The 20,188-nt window shown below is 40.4% G+C and overlaps 1 protein-coding gene and 1 long non-coding RNA gene across 5 annotated transcripts in view; one reads left to right on the top strand and one right to left on the bottom strand.

Moving 5' to 3' along the window:
* Positions 1–16,160, bottom strand: LOC148363675 (uncharacterized). 2 transcript variants are annotated; one of them, XR_015850682.1, is made up of 4 exons: positions 15,930–16,160; positions 5,364–5,483; positions 5,202–5,279; positions 1–865 (listed from the first exon to the last, which is right to left on the bottom strand). It is a non-coding gene; the product is annotated as an uncharacterized LOC148363675 (long non-coding RNA). The 2 variants fall into 2 exon arrangements; XR_015850681.1 differs by lacking the exon at positions 1–865 and having other exon boundaries at positions 5,134–5,279.
* Positions 15,937–20,188, top strand: part of osgn1 (oxidative stress induced growth inhibitor 1) — an 18,435-nt gene continuing 14,183 nt past the window's right edge. The window contains exon 1 of one of the 3 annotated variants that reach the window (XM_088337645.1): positions 15,937–16,140. In XM_088337645.1, the coding sequence (XP_088193771.1) occupies positions 15,984–16,140 (157 nt within the window). In that variant the 5' untranslated portion in view covers positions 15,937–15,983. Of the gene's footprint in view, positions 16,141–16,228; positions 16,246–20,188 lie in introns of those variants that run through there. The other 2 variants (XM_088337647.1, XM_088337649.1) reach the window with 2 other exon arrangements.

Below are 20,188 nucleotides of genomic sequence, written 5' to 3' on the forward strand. Positions count from 1 at the left end.
CCAGTTTTATATGGATTTAAAAAAAATACTATTGTTATTGTATTACTAGTATGTTGCCACGGTGTGGCATGCTGGGAGCACAGACGAGGACATAAAAAACATACATAATGTAATCAACACAGTCCAGATTATCATTGGCTGCTCTCTGTTCTGTCTGGAGGACAAGGCCGGCCTGCGATACCGCAGCAGAGCCATCAACATTTTAAATGTTACTAAAATACTTTTCATTGCATCAATGTTACGATGCACTTTTTGCATTGCACTGTTGTTTCAACTTAGGCCAGTCTCTAACTACTGCATTGTAAATATGTTTTACTCTTTATCCAGCCTTGATAAAAGAGAAGGTGGGAGTGGAGTACGCTATAGTCTACATGCTACACCGATCCCTCTCTCACCTGGACAGGGGCAGGGGTGCTGTGAGGATTACTATTTTGGACTTCTCCAGTGCCTTCAACACCATACAACCTCTGCTACTTAGTGGTTAACTGACAGAGATGGGAGATGGCTCACACCTTGTAGCAAGGATTACGGACTACCTGACAGGCAGACCCCAGTATGTGAGACGGGGGGGTTGAACATCTGACACTGTGGTCAGAAGCAGGAGCGCCGCAGGGGACCGTGATCTCTCCGGTCCTGTTCACCCTGTATATGTCGAACTTTCAGTACAACTCTGAGCCCTGCCACGTGCAGAAGTTTGCCGACGACACTGCTATCGTGGGATGTATCAGAAGTGGGCAGGAGGAGGAGTACAGGAAATGGATCCAGGACTTTGTCCAATGGAACGACGCTAACCACCTGCACCTGAACACCACCAAGACCAGGGAGTTGGGGGTGGACTTCAGGAGGCCTAGACCTCACCCGGAACCTGTAACCATCAAAGGAGAATGTGTAGAGTTTGTCCAGACCAACAAATACCTGGGTTTGCAGCTGGACAATAAACTGGACTGGACTGCCAACACAGAAGCTCTGTGCAGGAAAGAACAAAGCTGACTGTACTTTCTCAGAAGGCTGGCGTCTTTCAACATCTGCAAAAAGCTCATGCAGATGTTTTTTCAAACTGTTGTGGCAAGCGCCCTCTTCTATGCGGCAGTGTGTTGGGGAAGCAGCACTAAGAAGAAGGATCTCTCTTGTCTTAATAAACTGGTGAGGAAGGCGGGCTCTGTTGTTGGCAAAGAGCTGGACAGCCTGACTACTGCAGCTGAACAAGCTGCTGTCAATCATGGACAATTCATTACATCAACTACACAGCATCATCTCCAGACAGAAGAGCAGCTTCAACGACAGACTGCTGTCACAGTTTTGTTCCACGGACAGACTCAGGAGATCTTTTCTTCCTCATGCCATAAGGCTCTTTAACTCCACCCAGGAGACTAAATGCCCACATTGAACCCGAACCCCACATTTGCATATTTTACCCTATTTTTATTACAGTGTCTATATTTGGAACATTATTTAAATGCTCTTTATTCTACACATTATATTGGGTATTTTTGTATTCTATATCTTTTATTTTATTTATACAACACAAATATACTGCTGGAAATGCAAATTTCCCTTCCAGGGATGAATTAAGTATCTATCTTTCTATCTATCTATCTAAAGTCTTTATTATGTGTTTACCCTGGACTGCCGCCATGTCTACTCAATGCAGGATACAATCTTTCACAAGGTTGTGATCAATAACAATAAAGAAAATTCAATTTATTTCAATTCAATAGTTACTAAGTTTCGAGGTTGTAAAAATATAGGCAATTTATGGATTAATTTCATTTATATCACCTCATCAACATTTTAGTGTACTGGTACTTTGTTTGCAACGAAGATTTACCTTCCATGTAGTGGAGAAGGGTGATATTAAAACTTAACAAGTTAGTCACCTGCAAATATGCATAAGCACAGCAGCTGAAAATTCAATCAGAGCATCAAGTTGTGTCATATGTGCAAAGTGGAGCAAATCATAAATCGAGATTTGAGTGTTCTTTCTCACGATCGTGGTAAAACCGCCGCCCTCAGATTTCATGCTGCATAGTTCGCGCTTGCATGTCAAATGTGTCTGAAAAAAGACTCCACTGGACAGTGTTCAATCTTTCCAAGAGAAAGTATCTCAGTAGAGCATGACCCAGAAACATTCTGCCCAATTGTTTTTTTTCAGGCTAAAGTTGAAAGGGGAGTCGCTTAGCAACAATGTTAGTGGAATGTGTTTGGGTAGTATCTAAGCTGTTGACATGTGGCACCTAAACAAGATGTACCTGTCACCCACCAAGAATATCCAAAGGATTTTTGTCTTTCTCCAATTCCGTTGGTCACCTAGCTTTTTTATCCATTTTAAAAAGACCTGCTCATGTCACATTTGGAGGATGCTGGGCAAACTTCACTCATGCACGTTTTTACTTAATATTGGCTGAGAGCTTTTCTGAGATAAACAAGTCTGAAAAAGTTGAGAACACTTAGCCCCTAAGTCAGTTAGGCTAAACAACATGCAGCATGAAATATGTTTGGTACGCCAATAAGAAGCTTGAGGGCCTGTGCTGTAAAGGTGGGCTGTTATTTTGCTTTCAACTGTCACGTAAAAGACTCAATTTGGCATTTTCATGAGAGATTCATGAAATTGTTCTAAAAAATCCTAAACCCATTTTCTGAACTGCTTATCTTTACTATGTTCACAGGGGTGCTGGAGCCCATTTCAGCCATCTTCGGGCAGTGGGCGCCCTGAACTGGATGCCAGCCAGTCATCGGGCACATGTAGACAATCATTCACACACACACACACTCATACCTAGGTTCAATTTGGACTCGCCAATTAACCTGTACATCTTTGGAACGTGAGAAAAAAACTACAGTTCTTGGAGCGAACTCGCACAGGCACATGGTGAAAGTGCAAACAAAGTGCAGGGAGGCCGTGACTGGAATTGAACCCTGGAGCTCTGCACCATGGGGCTGACACGCTAAGCATTCTGCCGCCCTGCCGCACCGCTGGAAAAGGTTTCTCCTTGATGCCAATTCTCCCTATAACTAGTATCACAAAAGGTTTAAACAACCATGCTGTCAAAATGCAAAATGGCAGTTTAGGGTTTCTTTATTCCTAGTCATCATTCAAAAGCATATGTGTCATATATGGCCAGCTTCCAAAGCAAGGGTGCGGTTTTGAGCGCATGATGCCTCCCTCCCGCATGCATAAAGTAAGTGTAAGAGTTTGATATATTTCCTGTTCTGGATTAAACAAGTCTATTGCTTATTAGTATAGTTTTTCATGATATTCTAATATTTTGTGATGGGATCTTTGAGTTGTTAAAATAATCAGCATTTAAAACAAAACAAAAACTTGCAATACTTCAGTACATTTCTAATAAATTCAGAATGTAAGACTATTGTGTTGTTTTAATTGCGTTACAGAAAAAGAACGTTATCACAATACTCTAGTTCTATATATATTATATATTTTATATATATATTTACAGATTCCTTAACTGCCTGGGTTGTCAGGGCACCAATGAGGACACATTTTGGACAGCTTTTTTGCGCTTATATGTGTTCATAGTCGGGGAGTTTTGATAAACAAAGTATTTTTATTTAAATTTTATGGCCGTGTCTACCATGGGTAAGCCCCAAAAAGCGCGAAGTATAAATGGACGAACAGATAAAGTTATCAATCGTTTTGGTTTGTAATTTCTTTTGGAGGGTGGGGGTTATAAAATATGGAGAAGAGATAGACAGATGTTCAGAAATGTGCCACACCTATTAAACTTCAATTACGTAACAGGTCTAATTACTACTGCCCCTCCAAGTAATTGGCAAATATTTTTAAGTCAGGTAAAGTCATGTTTATTTGTATAGCCCTTAATCACAAAGAGTCTCAAAGGGCTGCATGGACCACAGATTATTGCAAACTACAGACTATCATTACACCATCCCCTGATCTAAATCCTACATGAGGGCAGGAAATACTCAAAAACCTCAACATGAGGAAAATGAAGAAACCTTGAGAAGGGACTCCACATGAGGTACCGGTAATCCCCCTTCCAGGATGACCAGGTTTGCAACGGATGTTGCAATAACAAATAATACAGATATATTGTCAACATAAAATATAGGTTATTCATATGCTATAGAGTAGAAATGTGTTTTGAGCTTAGATTGAAACATTTCCACTGAGGTTGCAGATCGAATTTCAGGGGGTAGAGCATTCCACAGCACCGGGGCCCGAATGGAGAACGCTCTCGAACCTGCGGATCTCTTCTTGGCTTTTAGTCAACCAGTTGTTGTTGTTTTTCTCTTAAGTTACAGTCATCAAAATTTGGAAGAATACAAGATAATAACTCTTTAGTTATTAACTTCAAACTGTCAGATGGAATTTTGCCAATAGGTAAAAGATTTCAACACATGATAAAGAGTGACAGAAGTGTGTGAGGGCATGTCTGTGTGCACGTGTCCATGTTTTTTGGAAGGGGTTTGGGTGGCGAAATGACAAACTGTAAGTCAGAGAAACTCTGAACTAATTTGTTTTAAACCTCGTGAATGTTTGGCATTAGTAAACGATGACATCATAATTTCCATCAAGTCACTAAGGTTCTTATATAAGAAGATTATTTGTATAAGGTCTTAAGCCATATTGTTGGAGGAAGTGGCATTAGGGTGGCGAGGCTGGTGGGGGGACGACTTAAATGCTGTTGAACTCATTTGTTAGTCCAAATGCCAGGATATAATGGTGGAAACAAAACCGGGATCATTTTTGACCATTTTAGTAATTTCATAAAAATAAATGCCCTAGAGATTTTGAGAAAATTATTTCACATGCGTCAGATTTACTTAAAGATAATTTAGTTGAATCTTTTCAAATAGTTGGGTCCACACCAATATCGCAAGGACAATTGTCTCAAATCAAACAAGAACATTTCCTTTTTTCGCATTATATTGATGGTCAATTAGCCTTTTGTGAATGATATAAACCAGTTTCCTCTGTACAGTAATCCTTTGTTTTTCGCAGGGGTTGTGTTCCAAAAATGTTCCACAATAGTCAAAACCCGCGAAGTAGAAACATTTATTTATTATTTAGCTATCAGTAGCATATAATATATGCGCCTGTAACAAAATAACATCTCTCGATCTGCAAAAAACAGAGAATTGCAGTTGAATGAAGGGTCTTTATTGTCATTAATACTCATTATCCAAAAGCACAACAAAATTGGAGGGCTTCTCCTTACCCGGTAAGAAAGAAGTGTAGAGAGCGGCCAGCTACCTGCATGCTAGCATCAGGGATCCTCGGTTTGAGCCAGGTCTCCCTGAAGATTAAAATGCAAGAGTCACGGACATTGCGGTTTCCCACTAGTTGTAGATACAGGTCATCCATTTCACAGTTAATGAACCTGGCGTTGCTGAGATACAGGCCCAACAGGGGTGGCTTGTTACATAGCCGGAGCAGTAGGCTGGACTTGCAGCATCACAAGTGCTTCCTCTCCTGATGCCGCCTCAGTCTCTTCCCAGACCTGATCACAATACACGGAGCACACGGTAGTGATCAGCATTTCTATGCACACTTTTGACTTCCCTCAGAGTCTAATTTAACAAATGAATTTATTTTCAATGTAACGAGATGCTAAAATTCTAGCTGTACCATTCCTCCACAGTTCTTTTGAGTGGGTGAACACATTGACTTGTGCGCCTATCAGCTGACAGCATGTACTAGCCTATCACAGTTGTGCGCAAAGTCAGTCATGCCCACCAACCACACACACACAGCCCACTGCCCCTGCGATAGCATTTGGGACATTTGCTGTGTGTTGTCTGCTGCAGAACCGTATGCACGTTGAAAATCCACAAAGTATTGAAAACAAGAAAAAGTACACCGCGATACAGCGAGGGCTTACTGCATTTCTGTTGAACAAAGGGGGACTTGTCCTGGAGATTAAGACAATGGGTGATTATGAATATTTTCAAATTTCATCTTTGCATGCATTTGCAAAGCCCTGCATTGGCCAAATGTCTTGCTTAGTCAAAAGGGTTAAATCATTGAACAAGTTTGACTTCAACCCTGAGGTAAGTAATGAAATGGATTGGTAAAGGCTTCCCTTGGACTTCAATCCTGACCGACCCTTCATCTGGTGTGTCTAAAGTCCTACGCTCAAAAAATGTAGGTCAATAGTTCAGAGCACCCAATGAAGCTCAGAGCACTGCATAAAACCATTAAAACAAAGCCGCAAAGCTAACGTGGCTGTCCGTATATTTATCAATATTGGTGATTCAAGATCACAAAATCAGTGATAAATACATAGTTATTTGTAGGAATGCACCAAAATGAAAATTTGGGGATGAAACAGAAATCTGAAAATGTGTAAATAAATTACGAAAAAAGTCAAATTAAAACATTTATTTTGCAACGACTTGATGAAAAGGCATAATGATAAAATATATAACTGGCATCTTTCTATCTGCTAAATTTAGACACTTTTTATAAATTATCATTAAAAATACTTTTTGTCTTTTGAGAACATTCCTGTGGGACCCAAAAGGCATACTTTAGTCTTTAATTTATCATTTTAATTTATAACAATGTAATAAACATTGTTTGTAACAAGATTAGACATGACACTCTAGGATGAATGTCAGGATAACTGGGAAAAAATATTTACAAGTTTATACTTGAAGTTGTAAGTGCCGTTTCTTATGTAATTATAGTGCAATGAGAGATAGTGTGTCATAACAAAAGCACAATGTCAAGTAGTGCAACTAATAAAGAAAAAATGTGATCTATAATGCAATACAGTGGGACCTCGCTACTTCGCGGTTCGACGTTCGCGGCTTCAGAGCTTCGCGGCCTGTAATCGTTTTTTGAAGGGGCGTCGCTACTTTGCAGATTTTCACTTTTTGCGGGAATCCCCATCGGCCGACGACCCTAGCACGGCGCGCCGTTCTCGTTTCCCGGCAGCTTCCGCTTCACCGCCCCCCCCTAACCCCACAGGTCCCCCCAGCTACCCCTTTCCCCCGCGGCCGCCCTTCCGTCGGCCGGAGACATCGAGGGCCGTGTAGCGCCATGTAGAGCCATCGCGGCCCGGGCGGAAGACGCTGGGCGCCGGCCTCCGTGCCGAGCGCCCGACCCGCTCGGCTTGTTGCAGTGTCGTATAAACCCTGTCGTGAATTTGTCTCCGATCGTCCCGGGCGGACGAAAAATCGCCCGGCTGTACGACTCTTAGCGGTGGATCACTCGAGCCGAGTGCGTCAATGAAGAACGCAGCTAGCTGCGAGAACTAATGTGATTTGCTGCCTCGATTGGCTGGCAACCAGTTCAGGGTGTCCCCTGCCCACTGCCCGGAGATGGCTGGGATGGGCTCCAGCCCCCCCGCGACCCTAATAGGATAAGCGGTGCAGATAATGAGATGAGATGAGATTTTTTTGTCTGTTTGGTTTTTTTGAAGGGGCGTCGCTACTTCGCAGATTTTCACTTTTTGCGGGTGGTTTTGCTTCCCATTAACCAGGTCTAAAAAATAATAATTTAAAAACAAAAAATAATATATATATATTAACCGCGATAACTGAGGTCCCACTGTTAACACAAACAGGTTCATTCTAATGAGTACTTTAAACAAAGTGTCAGGTTAAGATGAAAAATATATAGCTTGCAGCTGCTGTAGTGAAAAGTCCATCCCTCTGTCATTACCAGAACGGAAACGGGACCCAATTGCGTTACGTTTCTCACAAGTTTTATTGAAGGAAACAGGAAGGGCTGCACCCACGATCCTGTGTTCGCTGGATGCGGGAAGCAAGTCGCTCTCGTACTCGGATAGTGGTCCGAACAAGGAAGTGGATCTTCCGTAGCGAGCGATGGCGGTGTCAGAGACTGAAAAACAGGTCGGTAGCCGGGACAGGGAGAGCGAAAACGTGGTCTGGGTTGGAAACGAGTCGTAAACCAGAACGGGAGAGTAAACGTAGTCGGGGACAAAAGAGGTCGTAAGCCGGGACGGGAGAGCAAATGTGGTCAGAATCAAAAGAAGTCTAGCCGGAGACAGACGGGAGCAAAAACGGGACAGGTGGGAGTCAGGGTCGAAAAAGGCTTGCCTAGTATACACTGAGGTTCGCAGACAGACTGACAACAGGGGATTGACAGGACTGGATTTAAATAGTGACAGGGAGCCAATCACAATACGCGGTGGTCGGCGCCTAATGAGCGAGCACAGGTGAGTCACATCAGGAATCATGACATCCTCCATCTTTTTGGGGCATTTTAGCTTTAAATGAACAGGACAGTGAATAGTGAGAAGAAAAAGTGGAAGAGGAAATTTCAGGTTTGGTAGTCAGTGCAGTCTAATGAAACAAAAAAGTCACTATAGCATATTCGCCATAGTAAAATAATAATAAGAGTAAAATAAATTCTCCTTGCACGTAGCTTAGCGCAAGTCAATCGACTTAAGGGACGAATGAATTGAATGTCTTTGACAAAATGTCTTGTAGGTAAAAGCGTGGCAGAGCCCTCGTTTTGATCTCCATCGCTTCCATTCTCGTTCAAACTCTACAAACGCTCCGCAATGCGAAACAAATGTTTGTCCTAGTTTCGACCATGGTAATGTTATTGGATTTCCTATCGGTTAACGTGGTAGTGCAAGACATACACAGAACATTCTGTACATTCATTTCTACATATTTCACTAGGATCATTATTATTATCATCTAAACTAAAGCTTTCTTTGCAGTACAGACATCTGCATCCCATTACCTTGGCCTGGATTACCACATGTTATGCATTGACATAAAAACTATTGGCAATGGTTTGGGAGAAAGTGCAGCTTGCATAACATTTGAAGTGGATTATTGGCACCATCCCTCGAAAATAACTTTGAAAACTGCAGGCCTGACTCCTAAATCATCGGCTCATATGAAACTCGTTCAAAAAGTCAACTGGAACTGGGACAGGACTGAGGCAAAATCTGAACAAACTGTTATTGAACTACAAGTTGTCCATGTTGATTTATAATTGTATTATTGGTTGATGACCATTTATTGAGGTTTCTGCAATTGTTGGAAATAAAAGTAGACCAAAACACTAACTTCAACAAAAGGCACAATTTCAGGTGGACGATTCCTTAAAACTCGGTGAAAGACCTCAAGTACTAATAGTTAATCAAACAGTACATACGTATATTCGTTTGAAGTGACTCTGTTCCTCGCAGTGTACAGCGTCAACTCAAGTCATCTTTGTGTTTTTTGGGCTCAGTTCATCTCTTTTGTCATTTAAATAAACTAAATAAGTGTACTAACAACACATACCGGACCTAAATGAAACTAAAGCCATGATTTTGGGATAAGCGGCACAGGGAATGAATATATATATATATATATATATATATATATATATATATATATAGATATATATATATATATATATATATATATATATATATATATATATATATATATATATAGATATATATATATATCTATATCTATATATATATATATATAGATATATATATATCCATACATACACACAATAATTGCCTTTGCTGCCATTGATAACAACGTTTTGAACGATAATATACAGAACTATGATAAAACAAGATTAGATGTGGCCCTTCAGCAAAAATATACTGTAAATGTAGAAGAGAAATACAGCCCTGATTAAGGTAACCAACGATCTTCTACTGGCAATGGACTCCCGGGGCTTTATCACTCTTGCTGCTGCTGCTGGACCCTGGTGCTGGCTTTGACACTGTGGACCATAATATCTTATTAGAATGGTTGGAAAAATGGATTGGTCTCTCAGGAACCGTCCTCTTATGGTTCTGATCCTACCTCTCAGTTAGGACGCACTGTGTTAAATATGGTTAAATGACATCTGAGTTTAGTGTTACCTGTGGGGTTCAGCAGGGTACAGTACTTGGCCCCCTTCTTTTCAGCATTTACATGCTTCCGTTAGATGATATAATTCGCAAGTGTAATATCAGTTTCCATTGCTACGCAGATGACACTCAACTATATCTTCCGATGGAGGAATTTGCCACACTAAACTGTGGAAATTTGGAGGCCCGCCTCACTGAGATAAAAGAATGGATGTCACCAAACTTCTTGCGCCTTAACTCTGAAAAGACCGAAATGTTTGTTACTGGTCCATATAAATGCCGTGACTTGTTTTTAAAAACTGCTCTGAACATTGACAAAAATTTAGGTGTCATATTTGACCCCGATCTGTCCTTTCAAACACGCGTTAAGAATATTACTAGAACAGATTGTTTCCATCTTCGCAACATTGCTAAAATTCGACCTATGCTGTCTCAGTCGGATACGGAGATTATAATTCATGCGTTTGTTACCTCCCGTCTCAATTACTGTAATGCACTACATGGCGGCGCATGGATACATGCTTGCGGCTCGTTGCTCTCCAGCTAATCTATTTATTGCCGTTCTCTTGTCTTTTTTGCTTTCACTTTTGGACACATGTGTGGCCAAAAATACTTACAGTAGGGACGAACTTATTCGGTTGGGTGGGCGTCTAAATTTCGACTTTTCGGGCACTTTTTATACCGCCTATGATATACCGAGCGAACTTCAAAGAGACCCGGCATCCTTGTGGACGGCTATCCCGTTTAATAAACGACGACAACGGCGCCGTAAGGACAGAAAACAGAAGCGTGGTTGCCGTGCAGGTAGATGTGTGAAGCGTGCGAAGTCTAAGCAGCAAGATGGACGCGAGGAAGGACGCGAGGATGTAACTAAATCCACCATTCATCCCTCGTTGGACAACCCACACGAAAAGCCACAAGAGCGGCAGCTTTTGAAGATTTCGACAAAGACTACAAAGAGTTTAGCTAAGTCAAATGATTCAGCAAAGCTGAAATTTGGTCTGTTAAATATTAGATCGCTTGCTCCAAAAGCTTTACTTGTTGATAACATTATTCGTGATTATAAACTTAACTGTATGGGTCTGTGTGAAACTTGGTTACGCCCGGATGAGTACTTAGCGCTAAATTATGCTTCTCCCCCAGACTACGAGAGTAGCCATATAGCACGCACGTTGAAAAGGGGTGGTGGTGTTGCGCTAATTTCTGAAAAATCGCTCAAATTTAATCCACGTACCTCTAATAATTCAAGGCGTTTGAGGCTCTTGTGATGCGGTCCTTTCTATTGTCAATTTATGTAATAACTATCTATCGTGCACCTGGGCCATACACAACTTTCTTAGACTAATTTGCTGAACTTTTGTCTGAACTAGTAACCTATGCAGACAAAATTATAATTATGGGAGACTTTAACATTCATATGAACTCCCCACTCAATTCACTTACTATTGCGTTTAGGTCTCTAATTGATGCATTTGGCTTTAATCAACTGGTTGATTTGCCAACCCATAAAAATGGGAACACGCTAGACTTGATTCTGACTCGAGGAGTTTTAACCTCAAACATTATGGTGTTACCGTGTACTACCGTTATCTCGGATCATTATTTAGTTACATTTGAGGTGCTAGCTAAGTGTAGTGTTAAAAAAGCTGAAGTATTTAGCGGACGCAATATAAGAACTGGCACAGTTTCTGAGCTCTTTGAACTCCTTCCTGGAGCAGTTGCGTCCTTCCTACATACAATGGCTCGATTGACTCACTCATGAATGAGTGAATGAGTTCAATACCACCCTGACTAGTGTGCTGGATTCAATAGCGCCCATAAAACTAAAATCACGTCCTAAAAGACGCACGCCTTGGTTTACTGATGAAACTAGAACCCTTAAACAAGAATGCAGGAAATTGGAAAGAAAATGGCGCGCTACCAAGCTTGAGGTTTTCCAACAAACCTGGTGTGACAGCTTGTTAAAGTATAAAGCGGCCCTTGCCTCTGCAAAATCGGCCTACCTTTCGAAGGTGATTGCGTCTCAAAAGAACAACCCCAAAGCCCTTTTTGACACTGTAGCATCGCTTACAAGGCAACAGACTATCGCAGATAGTTCGACACACTCTGCTCAGGACTTAATGGTCTTCTTTACTAAGAAGATTCAATGCATACAGGAAGAAATTGCTAAAGAAATTATTAATACCACACATATTAAAGGACTGAAATTTACAGATGCACGACAGGGTGGCTGCCTTGGGAAAATGGCCGGTTTTAGTGAACTGTCACTTGATGATCTCAAACAGGTGGTAAATGCGGCCAAACCGACAACTTGCCAGTTCGACCCGCTCCCAGGTTCACTTATTAAAAGTCTTTTTGGCGTCCTTGGACCTTCAGTTCTAAATATTATAAACATATCACTCTCCTCAGGTGTAGTTCCAGCAGCTTTTAAGTCCGCCGTTATTAAACCCACACTGAAACGACCCAACCTTGATCCAGAAATATTAAGTAATTACAGACCTGTGTCAAACCTACCTTTCCTCTCTAAAGTACTCGAAAAAGTAGTGGCACAGCAGCTGAATGCTTTCATATCCGAGAATAACCTTTTTGAATCCATGCAATCAGGATTCAGGGCTAACCACTCTACTGAGACAGTTCTGATCAAGGTAACAAATGATCTCCTAATGTCAATGGATTCTGGCGCTTCATCACTTTTGCTGCTGCTAGATCTTAGTGCTGCTTTTGACACAGTGCACCACAATATCCTACTAGAACGGTTGGAAAAATGGATTGGTCTCTCAGGAACCGTCCTCTCGTGGTTCAGATCCTACCTCTCAGATAGGACGCACTGTGTTAAATATGGTGAAATGACATCTGAGCCCTTTAATGTTACCTGCGGTGTTCCGCAGGGTTCAGTGCTTGGCCCCCTTCTTTTCAACATTTACATGCTTCCATTAGGTGACATTATTCGCAAGTACAATATCAGCTTCCACTGCTACGCAGACGACACTCAACTCTATCTTCCGTTGGAGGAATCTTCCACACTAAACTGTGGAAATTTGGAGGCCTGCCTCACTGAGATAAAAGAGTGGATGTCACTCAATTTCTTGAGTCTTAACTCTGAAAAGACCGAAATGTTAGTCATTGGTCCATCTTAATGCCGTGACTTATTCTCAAAAACTGCTGTGAACATTGACAAATGTCACATCACACAGAGTGACTCAGTTAAAAATGTAGGTGTCATATTTGACCCTGATCTAACCTTTGAGATGCATGTAAAGAAAATTACTAGAACCGCTTTCTTCCATCTTCGTAACATTGCCAAAATCCGTTCAATACTGTCTCAGTCTGATGCGGAAACTATAATTCATGCAGTTGTTACATCCCGTCTCGATTACTGTAATGCACTACTCTCCGGTCTCCCGAAGTCCAGAATCAAGTCTCTTCAGCTAGTAAAAAATGCCGCAGCGAGGCTTTTAACTAGGACAAAAAAGTACGATCACATAACACCGATTTTGGCTAACTTGCACTGGCTCCCAGTTAGCCAAAGATGTGACTTCAAGGTTCTCTTAGTATTGTACAAAATCATACATGGACTTGCTCCCTCTTATCTTTCAGATCTGATCTGCCCCTATGTCCCGGTCCGAAGCCTACGATCTGAGAGTGCCGGTCTTCTGGTGATCCCGAGAGCAAAGAAGTGTTCTGCTGGTTCGAGAGCGTTCTCCATCCGGGCACCGGTGCTGTGGAATGCTCTTCCCCCTGAGATCCGATCTGCAACCTCAGTGGAAATGTTTAAATCTAAACTTAAAACTCACTTCTACTCCATTGCATATGAATAATAACCTACTCTTCTTGTCGGCTGAGAAATAGTCTGTGTAACATAGTGTACTAATCTGTGAAGCCCTTAGAGACTTATTGTGATTAAGGGCTATACAAATAAAAATGACTTGACTTGACTTGACTGGTCTCCCAAAGTCCAAAATCAAGAGCCTTCAGCTGGTACAAAATGCTGCAGTGAGGCTTTTAACTAAGACAAGAAAGTTTGATTACATTACCCCGATTTTAGCTAACTTGCATTGGCTCCCTGTTAACTTAAGATGTGATTTTAAGGTTCTGTTGGTAGTATACAAAATCATGCATGGACTTTTTCCCTCATATCTTTCAGATTTAATTTCGCCTTGTGTTCCGGCCTTCACTCTGAAAATCCTGGTCTACTAGTGATCCCAAGAGCCAAGAAAAGATCCGCAGGTTCGAGAGTGTTCTCCATCCGGGCCCCGGTGCTGTGGAATGCGCTTCCCCCTGATATTCGATCTGCAACCTCAGTGGAACTGTTTAAATCTAGGCTTGAAAAAGAATTCTATTCTATAACATATGAATAACCTATATTTAATGTTGACGATATCTGTGTATTATTTGTTATTAAAACATCCATTGCAGCCTGGTCATCCTGGAAGAGCATTACCTCATGTGCAGTCCCTTTTGAAGGTTTCTTCATTTTCCTCATGTTGAGGTTTTTGAGTTTTTCCTTCCTTCATGTAGGTTTTAGATCAGGGGATGGTGTATCAAATCTGTGGTTTGCAATAATCTGTGGTCTGTGTAGCCATATGAGACTCTTTGTGATTAAGGGCTATACAAATAAACATGACATGACATGACATGACAAATACAGCTGTCATGTCCTGCGTGGTTGTCATGGCGCCCAGCTGGCCCCGCCCCTTGACACAGGCTGAGACGCATTGGACTGATTGCTTTAGGAGTACTTAAACATCCTTTTGGGACTGCCCTTTGCCAGACCATTGCTTTACCTTGTTGAAGACCTGTTCATGCCTGTTTGAGCTGAGTAATGCCTAGTTTGTAATTATGATTGCCGTCAAACCTGTTTTGTTTTGTCTTTGGTCCGTTTGTGTGTTGGACAACTTTTATTTCTTAATTAAAGTGACAGATCGTCTACGCATATGAGTTCCGACTTTCTGCTTCCCGGTCCGTTTCCTTACAACAGCATTGAAAGATCAAAGAGAATGTTAGTATTACATGGCAAATATTTACAAGGTAGTGCTTTGAAACTTGTAAGTGCATCAGAACATTAGTGCAATAAAAAATATGCAATGACATTAGCAGCAATATATTTCTAAAATAATAATCGAGAAATAAATTGTGAATAAACATCTTCTTAGATTTAGTTAGCTTTTTTCCACCTTATTGTGTGCTTGTTTGGAAAGATGATGGCCCTGGGGAGGAAACTGTCTATATCAGGGGTGTCAAACAGGCAGCCCGCAGGCCGAATCAGGCCCGCTAAGGGATTAAATCCGGCCCGCGAGGCAACGCTCAGGGAAGCGCAAGATAAAAATGAGCTGCAAGTTGACATTTGTCCACTTGATTTTGCTTAAGCCAGGTGCCTCTCACAAATGCTGTACTTGTATTTCTCTTTCTCTCTCTCTCTCTCTCTCTCTCTCTCTTTCTCTTTTTCTCTCTCTCTCACACTCTCTCTCCCACCCTCTCTCTTTCTGTCTCTCTCACTCTCTTTTACCTTTGTTTACTCTCTCTTCATTTCCCCTTCTCTCTTTCTCTTCTTCTCTTTTTTCTCCTCCTCTCTTTCTATTTCTCTTTGGATTTTGTTCTTTCTTTCTCTCTTTCTTTTCCCCTTTCTCACTATTCCTCTTTTTATCTCTTTTGTTTCTCTCTCTCTCTCCCTCCCTCACACACACTCTCTCTCTCTCTTTCTCTCTTTCTTTTTCTCTCTTTCTCTCTCTTTCTTTGTCCTACCCTCTCTTTCTCTTATTTCTTTCTCTCTTTTTTCTTTCTCTCTTATCTACTAGTCCGGTCCCCGAGGGAAAGTTTGTTCTATCGTGTGGCCCCCGAGTTAAAATGAGTTTGACACCCCTGGTCTAGAGACTGTTAGTCTTGTTAGGGCACCTGTAGCGTCTGACAGGTCAAATAAGTGGTGGACAGGGTGAAAAGAGTCCTTTATCATGTTGTTGGCTTTATGGCGGTTTATATATACAGTATACAATAAAAATATGTACAGTATACTGTTAATTTGCGGTTTCCCAGTGTGATGGTGTCTCTTTTAATTTACAATCTTTGTTCACAGCAGTGGGTGAGGAGGCGGGGCGCAGCACTAACCTCGTCGTTGATTGGCTGGTAACACAAGAGCGTACGGCGCTATATAATGTGTAGATGCACAGTGTCCAGCGGCCACCTTCACGCCGCTCGTCCACGTCTGAGAAAGATCAGCAACGAGACGGAAAACGAGCGAGTCACCAGGCAGGAAGCAAAAGGTTGAAAAACGTCGCTTTTTGTGAAGTAAGAGCAAGTGCGAGACCGAGAAATACCGGTTAGTAGAGCGTTATAACGGCTGACACGGGTTTCGTAAAATGCGCATGCGCAAGGAACGTCACAATGGCGTTACTCTTTGAAGTCTTCTGCGCATGCGTGAGGCGTGAGTGAGCGTTTTGTAAAATGTCTTTACCATTCTGTGTCAAACTTACAAAACAAATGTTTTTTTTTATTTGGGTAACATAATCGAATAGTACCAAGCATAGTGTTTTACAACAGAAGTGTGTCAATTTTTATTGAAAAAACAAAACAAAAACGCCGAGTACTCCTGTCGTCATCATAATGGTTATGCAATATGGGTCACCATGACACTGCACGGATTTTTTTTTAATTTTTTATTGAAAAATAATGCATACACACTTCTATAGAAAAAATACATTGCAATGTTGCGTATAATTATAATAAATTATACAACAAAACAAATATAATATTAAATAAACATGCCAGGGGGAAAAACAGTTTCTTTAAAGTAATTCACAGGATCTACCCCCCACAATGCATATTGTAAAGAGGTTATAAAAATATATTGATTCACATGTATTTTTTGTTCTGCTGTCCCTGAAACTTTGATACTTTTATTTTGGCATTTTTTTAATTTTATCGCTGATAAGATTGACAATGAGGTTGCTTTCTATTCTGAAAGATATTGTGCTTGGATTATTTGACCCTAAAAATTTTAAATCAAAGCCAAAAGAAACCCTTTTTGGCAATCTCATTTTCATTTTAGCTCAATTTTACATTCATAAGTGCATATTCACAGACGGAAAAAAATATTTGATCATATTTCAATGTGAAATAAAACAATATATTCTGTTCATCAAGCTTCACCCTAACCAAAAGGGCATTACAACTTCTCATATTTGTTGACACTGCACTGAATCTGCCCAATATTAGTGAATCAGCAATATTCACATTAAAGCTAGTTTGACTTTGTTTTTTGCCTAAAATTAATTTATATAATCACGTTTAAATGCCCTATAAAGTAAATGTGATTCACACAAGTATGATTAAAGGCAAATGTCCCATAAATGTCAAAATGCGGTGTCTTGTACTGATGTGATGCAAGATTTTTTTTTTTAAAACGTATGTGTGCCTCTCATTTGGGTAAACTATAACATGATGGTCAACTGATTAGTCCATCATACAGTTAGTGCCTCAGTCAGTCATCTACCTGGTTACCCAGTAGTTGATAAGACATTTATCTACTAAAGTACCTTTTAGCAATGCAATCAATCAGGCTGGTTGGCTTTCTGTATTAGTTACTGTAGCCAGTTCATTTTGTCAATTACTCCCGTACTGTAGTTGATTATTTGATTTTTTTTTTCCATATTCCTGTAGTTTTCTGTAGATGGGCGAGTATTGATACCACCTATCAGTTACCAGCCTGTTTTGGTGGTGGTAGCCAATACCAATGAGCTGCCTGACGCTCGCCATTTCTGGAACCTAAAAATTTGAAAAAAATGGTGAATTTCTATTAAATAAATGCAATATCAAATAATTAGAATTGTTATTATTGTAATTGATAACAAAGTAGTGAATATTGTTCAGAAAGATAAGACACGACCCTCGAAGATTTACATAGTAAAAGAGAAAACTAAGAGGAAAGAGAATGTTAGGGTAATAGGGCAAATATTTACAAGGTAGTGCAGTTAAGGGATCCAACCGACCAACAAAGTGCTTGTAGACTTAAGTGCATCAGAACATGAGTGCGATGAAAACGTAGTGCAATGACATTTGGCAGCAACATAATATCAAAATAAATCCATAACTATGATCTGAACACTCATTTTCTTAACATGGGCAACTCGTATATTTTTCAGTCTTGTTTGCTTGTTTATTTTGTTGGGATTTTGAAGTATTTTTTTAAAACAGCGGTCATTTTGGTTAAGGGGGGGAAGTTTGGTGTTTTGATGGTATCGTAAGGTTGTATCAGTGACTCCTCAAGATTTGAGTTTTAGTCTAATAAAAGGTGGTATCAAACAACCTCACTTTTCCCAGTTATTCATTCAACGAGTCATTCAAATCAGTTATTCGGTCGATTGTTTACTATGCTCCATATTATTTGGTATGTATTGTGAAATCTTAATAAGTAGGACAAGACAAAATCCTAGGCATTTTAAACTGTTCAATCTGAATTTTGGAATATAATTTTGGATATGATTGATTTTCTGATTGTGGCTGTGGCTCCACCCAGAAAGGTTTAATGTATTGTTGGACATTGTTTAATTGGTCAACCTATGTGCCATTATTCAGTTAGTGGTAATTATTTTTTTATCCATTAATTGTTTGGTGGATTCTGTATTCACTTAGTAGGGCCGTTAGTAAGTAAATTTATCAGTCGGTCCCTACTGCTCAGTAAAGTAACTAATTTACAATATATGGTATGTCTATGAGTCAATCCCCTGTTGTAGTTATTTATTCAATGACCTTGTTAGTCAGTAGGTCCATTAATCAACAAATAGGTCAGCAAGTCAAATATCTATTGGAAAGTTTATCTCTAAGATTTTAAAGTGCAAAACTTAGGATTACAGGTTCAGCCGATCTCAGGATGGCATTATTTAGTTCATTTGGCTAAGAGTCAGCCCCTGCATGACCGAATAATCCAGTTTTTAGTTATTAGGTCATGCAGTTGAAGTTAAGTTAAAGTCAGTCAACCAACAAAAAAAATCCCCTTAGGGGTACGCAAGGCATAAAGGTCAGAAGCTCTTAAGATAACATGTGAACCAGTCACAAGGACAAGTTCTAATATAACAGTGGCAATAAGAAAATAATGGATGGTTGAGTGGTTTGGTTTTAATGTCATTAGAAGATCAGAGATTCTCAAAGGGAGGGGGAAAAGTGAGTGGTCAAAGAAGGTCATAAAACTTGAATATTCTGAGACATTCAGAAGGAAAAACACCTATGTGTGTACATACAAACTTTGCCACCAACCGTGTTAAATGGCTTAATTGGCAGATAATTCCATCATGGTACTCTGCCTGTCTGGATGGCAGGTGGCCAGTCAGCTCTCGCATGGAACACAAAGATTTTAGTTCCTTAATGCCGTATTAGCACACTATTGATCTACAATGTTGTTGGTTTGTTAAACAAGTTGGGAAAACATGGCTCAATCTGTCGGGAAGTGCAGACTGGGAAATTTTAAGAAGTTGGAGCGCTTTGCTTAGAAACACTTTTTTTATGAATGTAGACACTAGGGATGCACTGAAATAAAAATTTCACGTTTGCCATTAAATGTGTTAACTAGTTCATTTAAACAGTTGAGGGAATGCAGTTTTAGACTTTAACCAACTCACCACGCTATACAAACTCAACTCTGTCCTCCAGAGGCCAGAAAGAGCATTTGGAAATTTATGGTAAATTGGATTAAATCATCCAATGGGCCAGATGTTTGACGCGCCTGCTTTGGCCAATGTCCGGCTAGCGGGTAACATAAACATGAAAACAAAAGAAACACACAAACTTTTGAGAAAATGTCATGTTGGTAAATGATTGGCAAGAGCGCCTGTTGTGAGAGTGTTAAAAAGCTGCCAAAATGCTGCATTGCCTAACTTAAAAAAAGGAAGGCACACATTTCTAACCGCATGATGAAACACGATGCATGTGGACCAGAAACAATCATTTGGCAAAATGTTGCTCTTTTCTGTCCTTCATTTCTACCGAGAGAGCACTTAATCAAACTCTGTATTCATGAAATCTTCTCCCAAAAAATGTTAATTTAATTTTAGCATGAAGAATAAAAAGGTTTTAGTTGATTATGGTTACATCTTAAATCCCAGAAAACCAACTCATTTAAAAAGGCCATATCTAACATAAAAGGCAAACTGGATGGAATGAATATGTTATGGAATGTTCCACATCTCCTCCCAACCAGTGTAAAGTGTCTTTTGTTTTCCCTGGCCTGCGAGGTCGTTTCCACGGAGAGGCCGGGACGCGCTGCGACGGTTTTGAGTGCGGTCCAAGTAGAACTAGGTTATATAAGCTGACAAGAAGCAGCGGCAGCTTGTTGGATAGCAGCCAATATGAAATACTTTAGGCAGACCCTCTGG

The sequence above is a fragment of the Urocampus carinirostris genome, chromosome 6, assembly GCF_059441175.1.
Source record: "Urocampus carinirostris isolate Australia breed hairy pipefish chromosome 6, RoL_Ucar_1.0, whole genome shotgun sequence".
In the NCBI taxonomy this organism is placed as follows: domain Eukaryota; kingdom Metazoa; phylum Chordata; class Actinopteri; order Syngnathiformes; family Syngnathidae; genus Urocampus; species Urocampus carinirostris.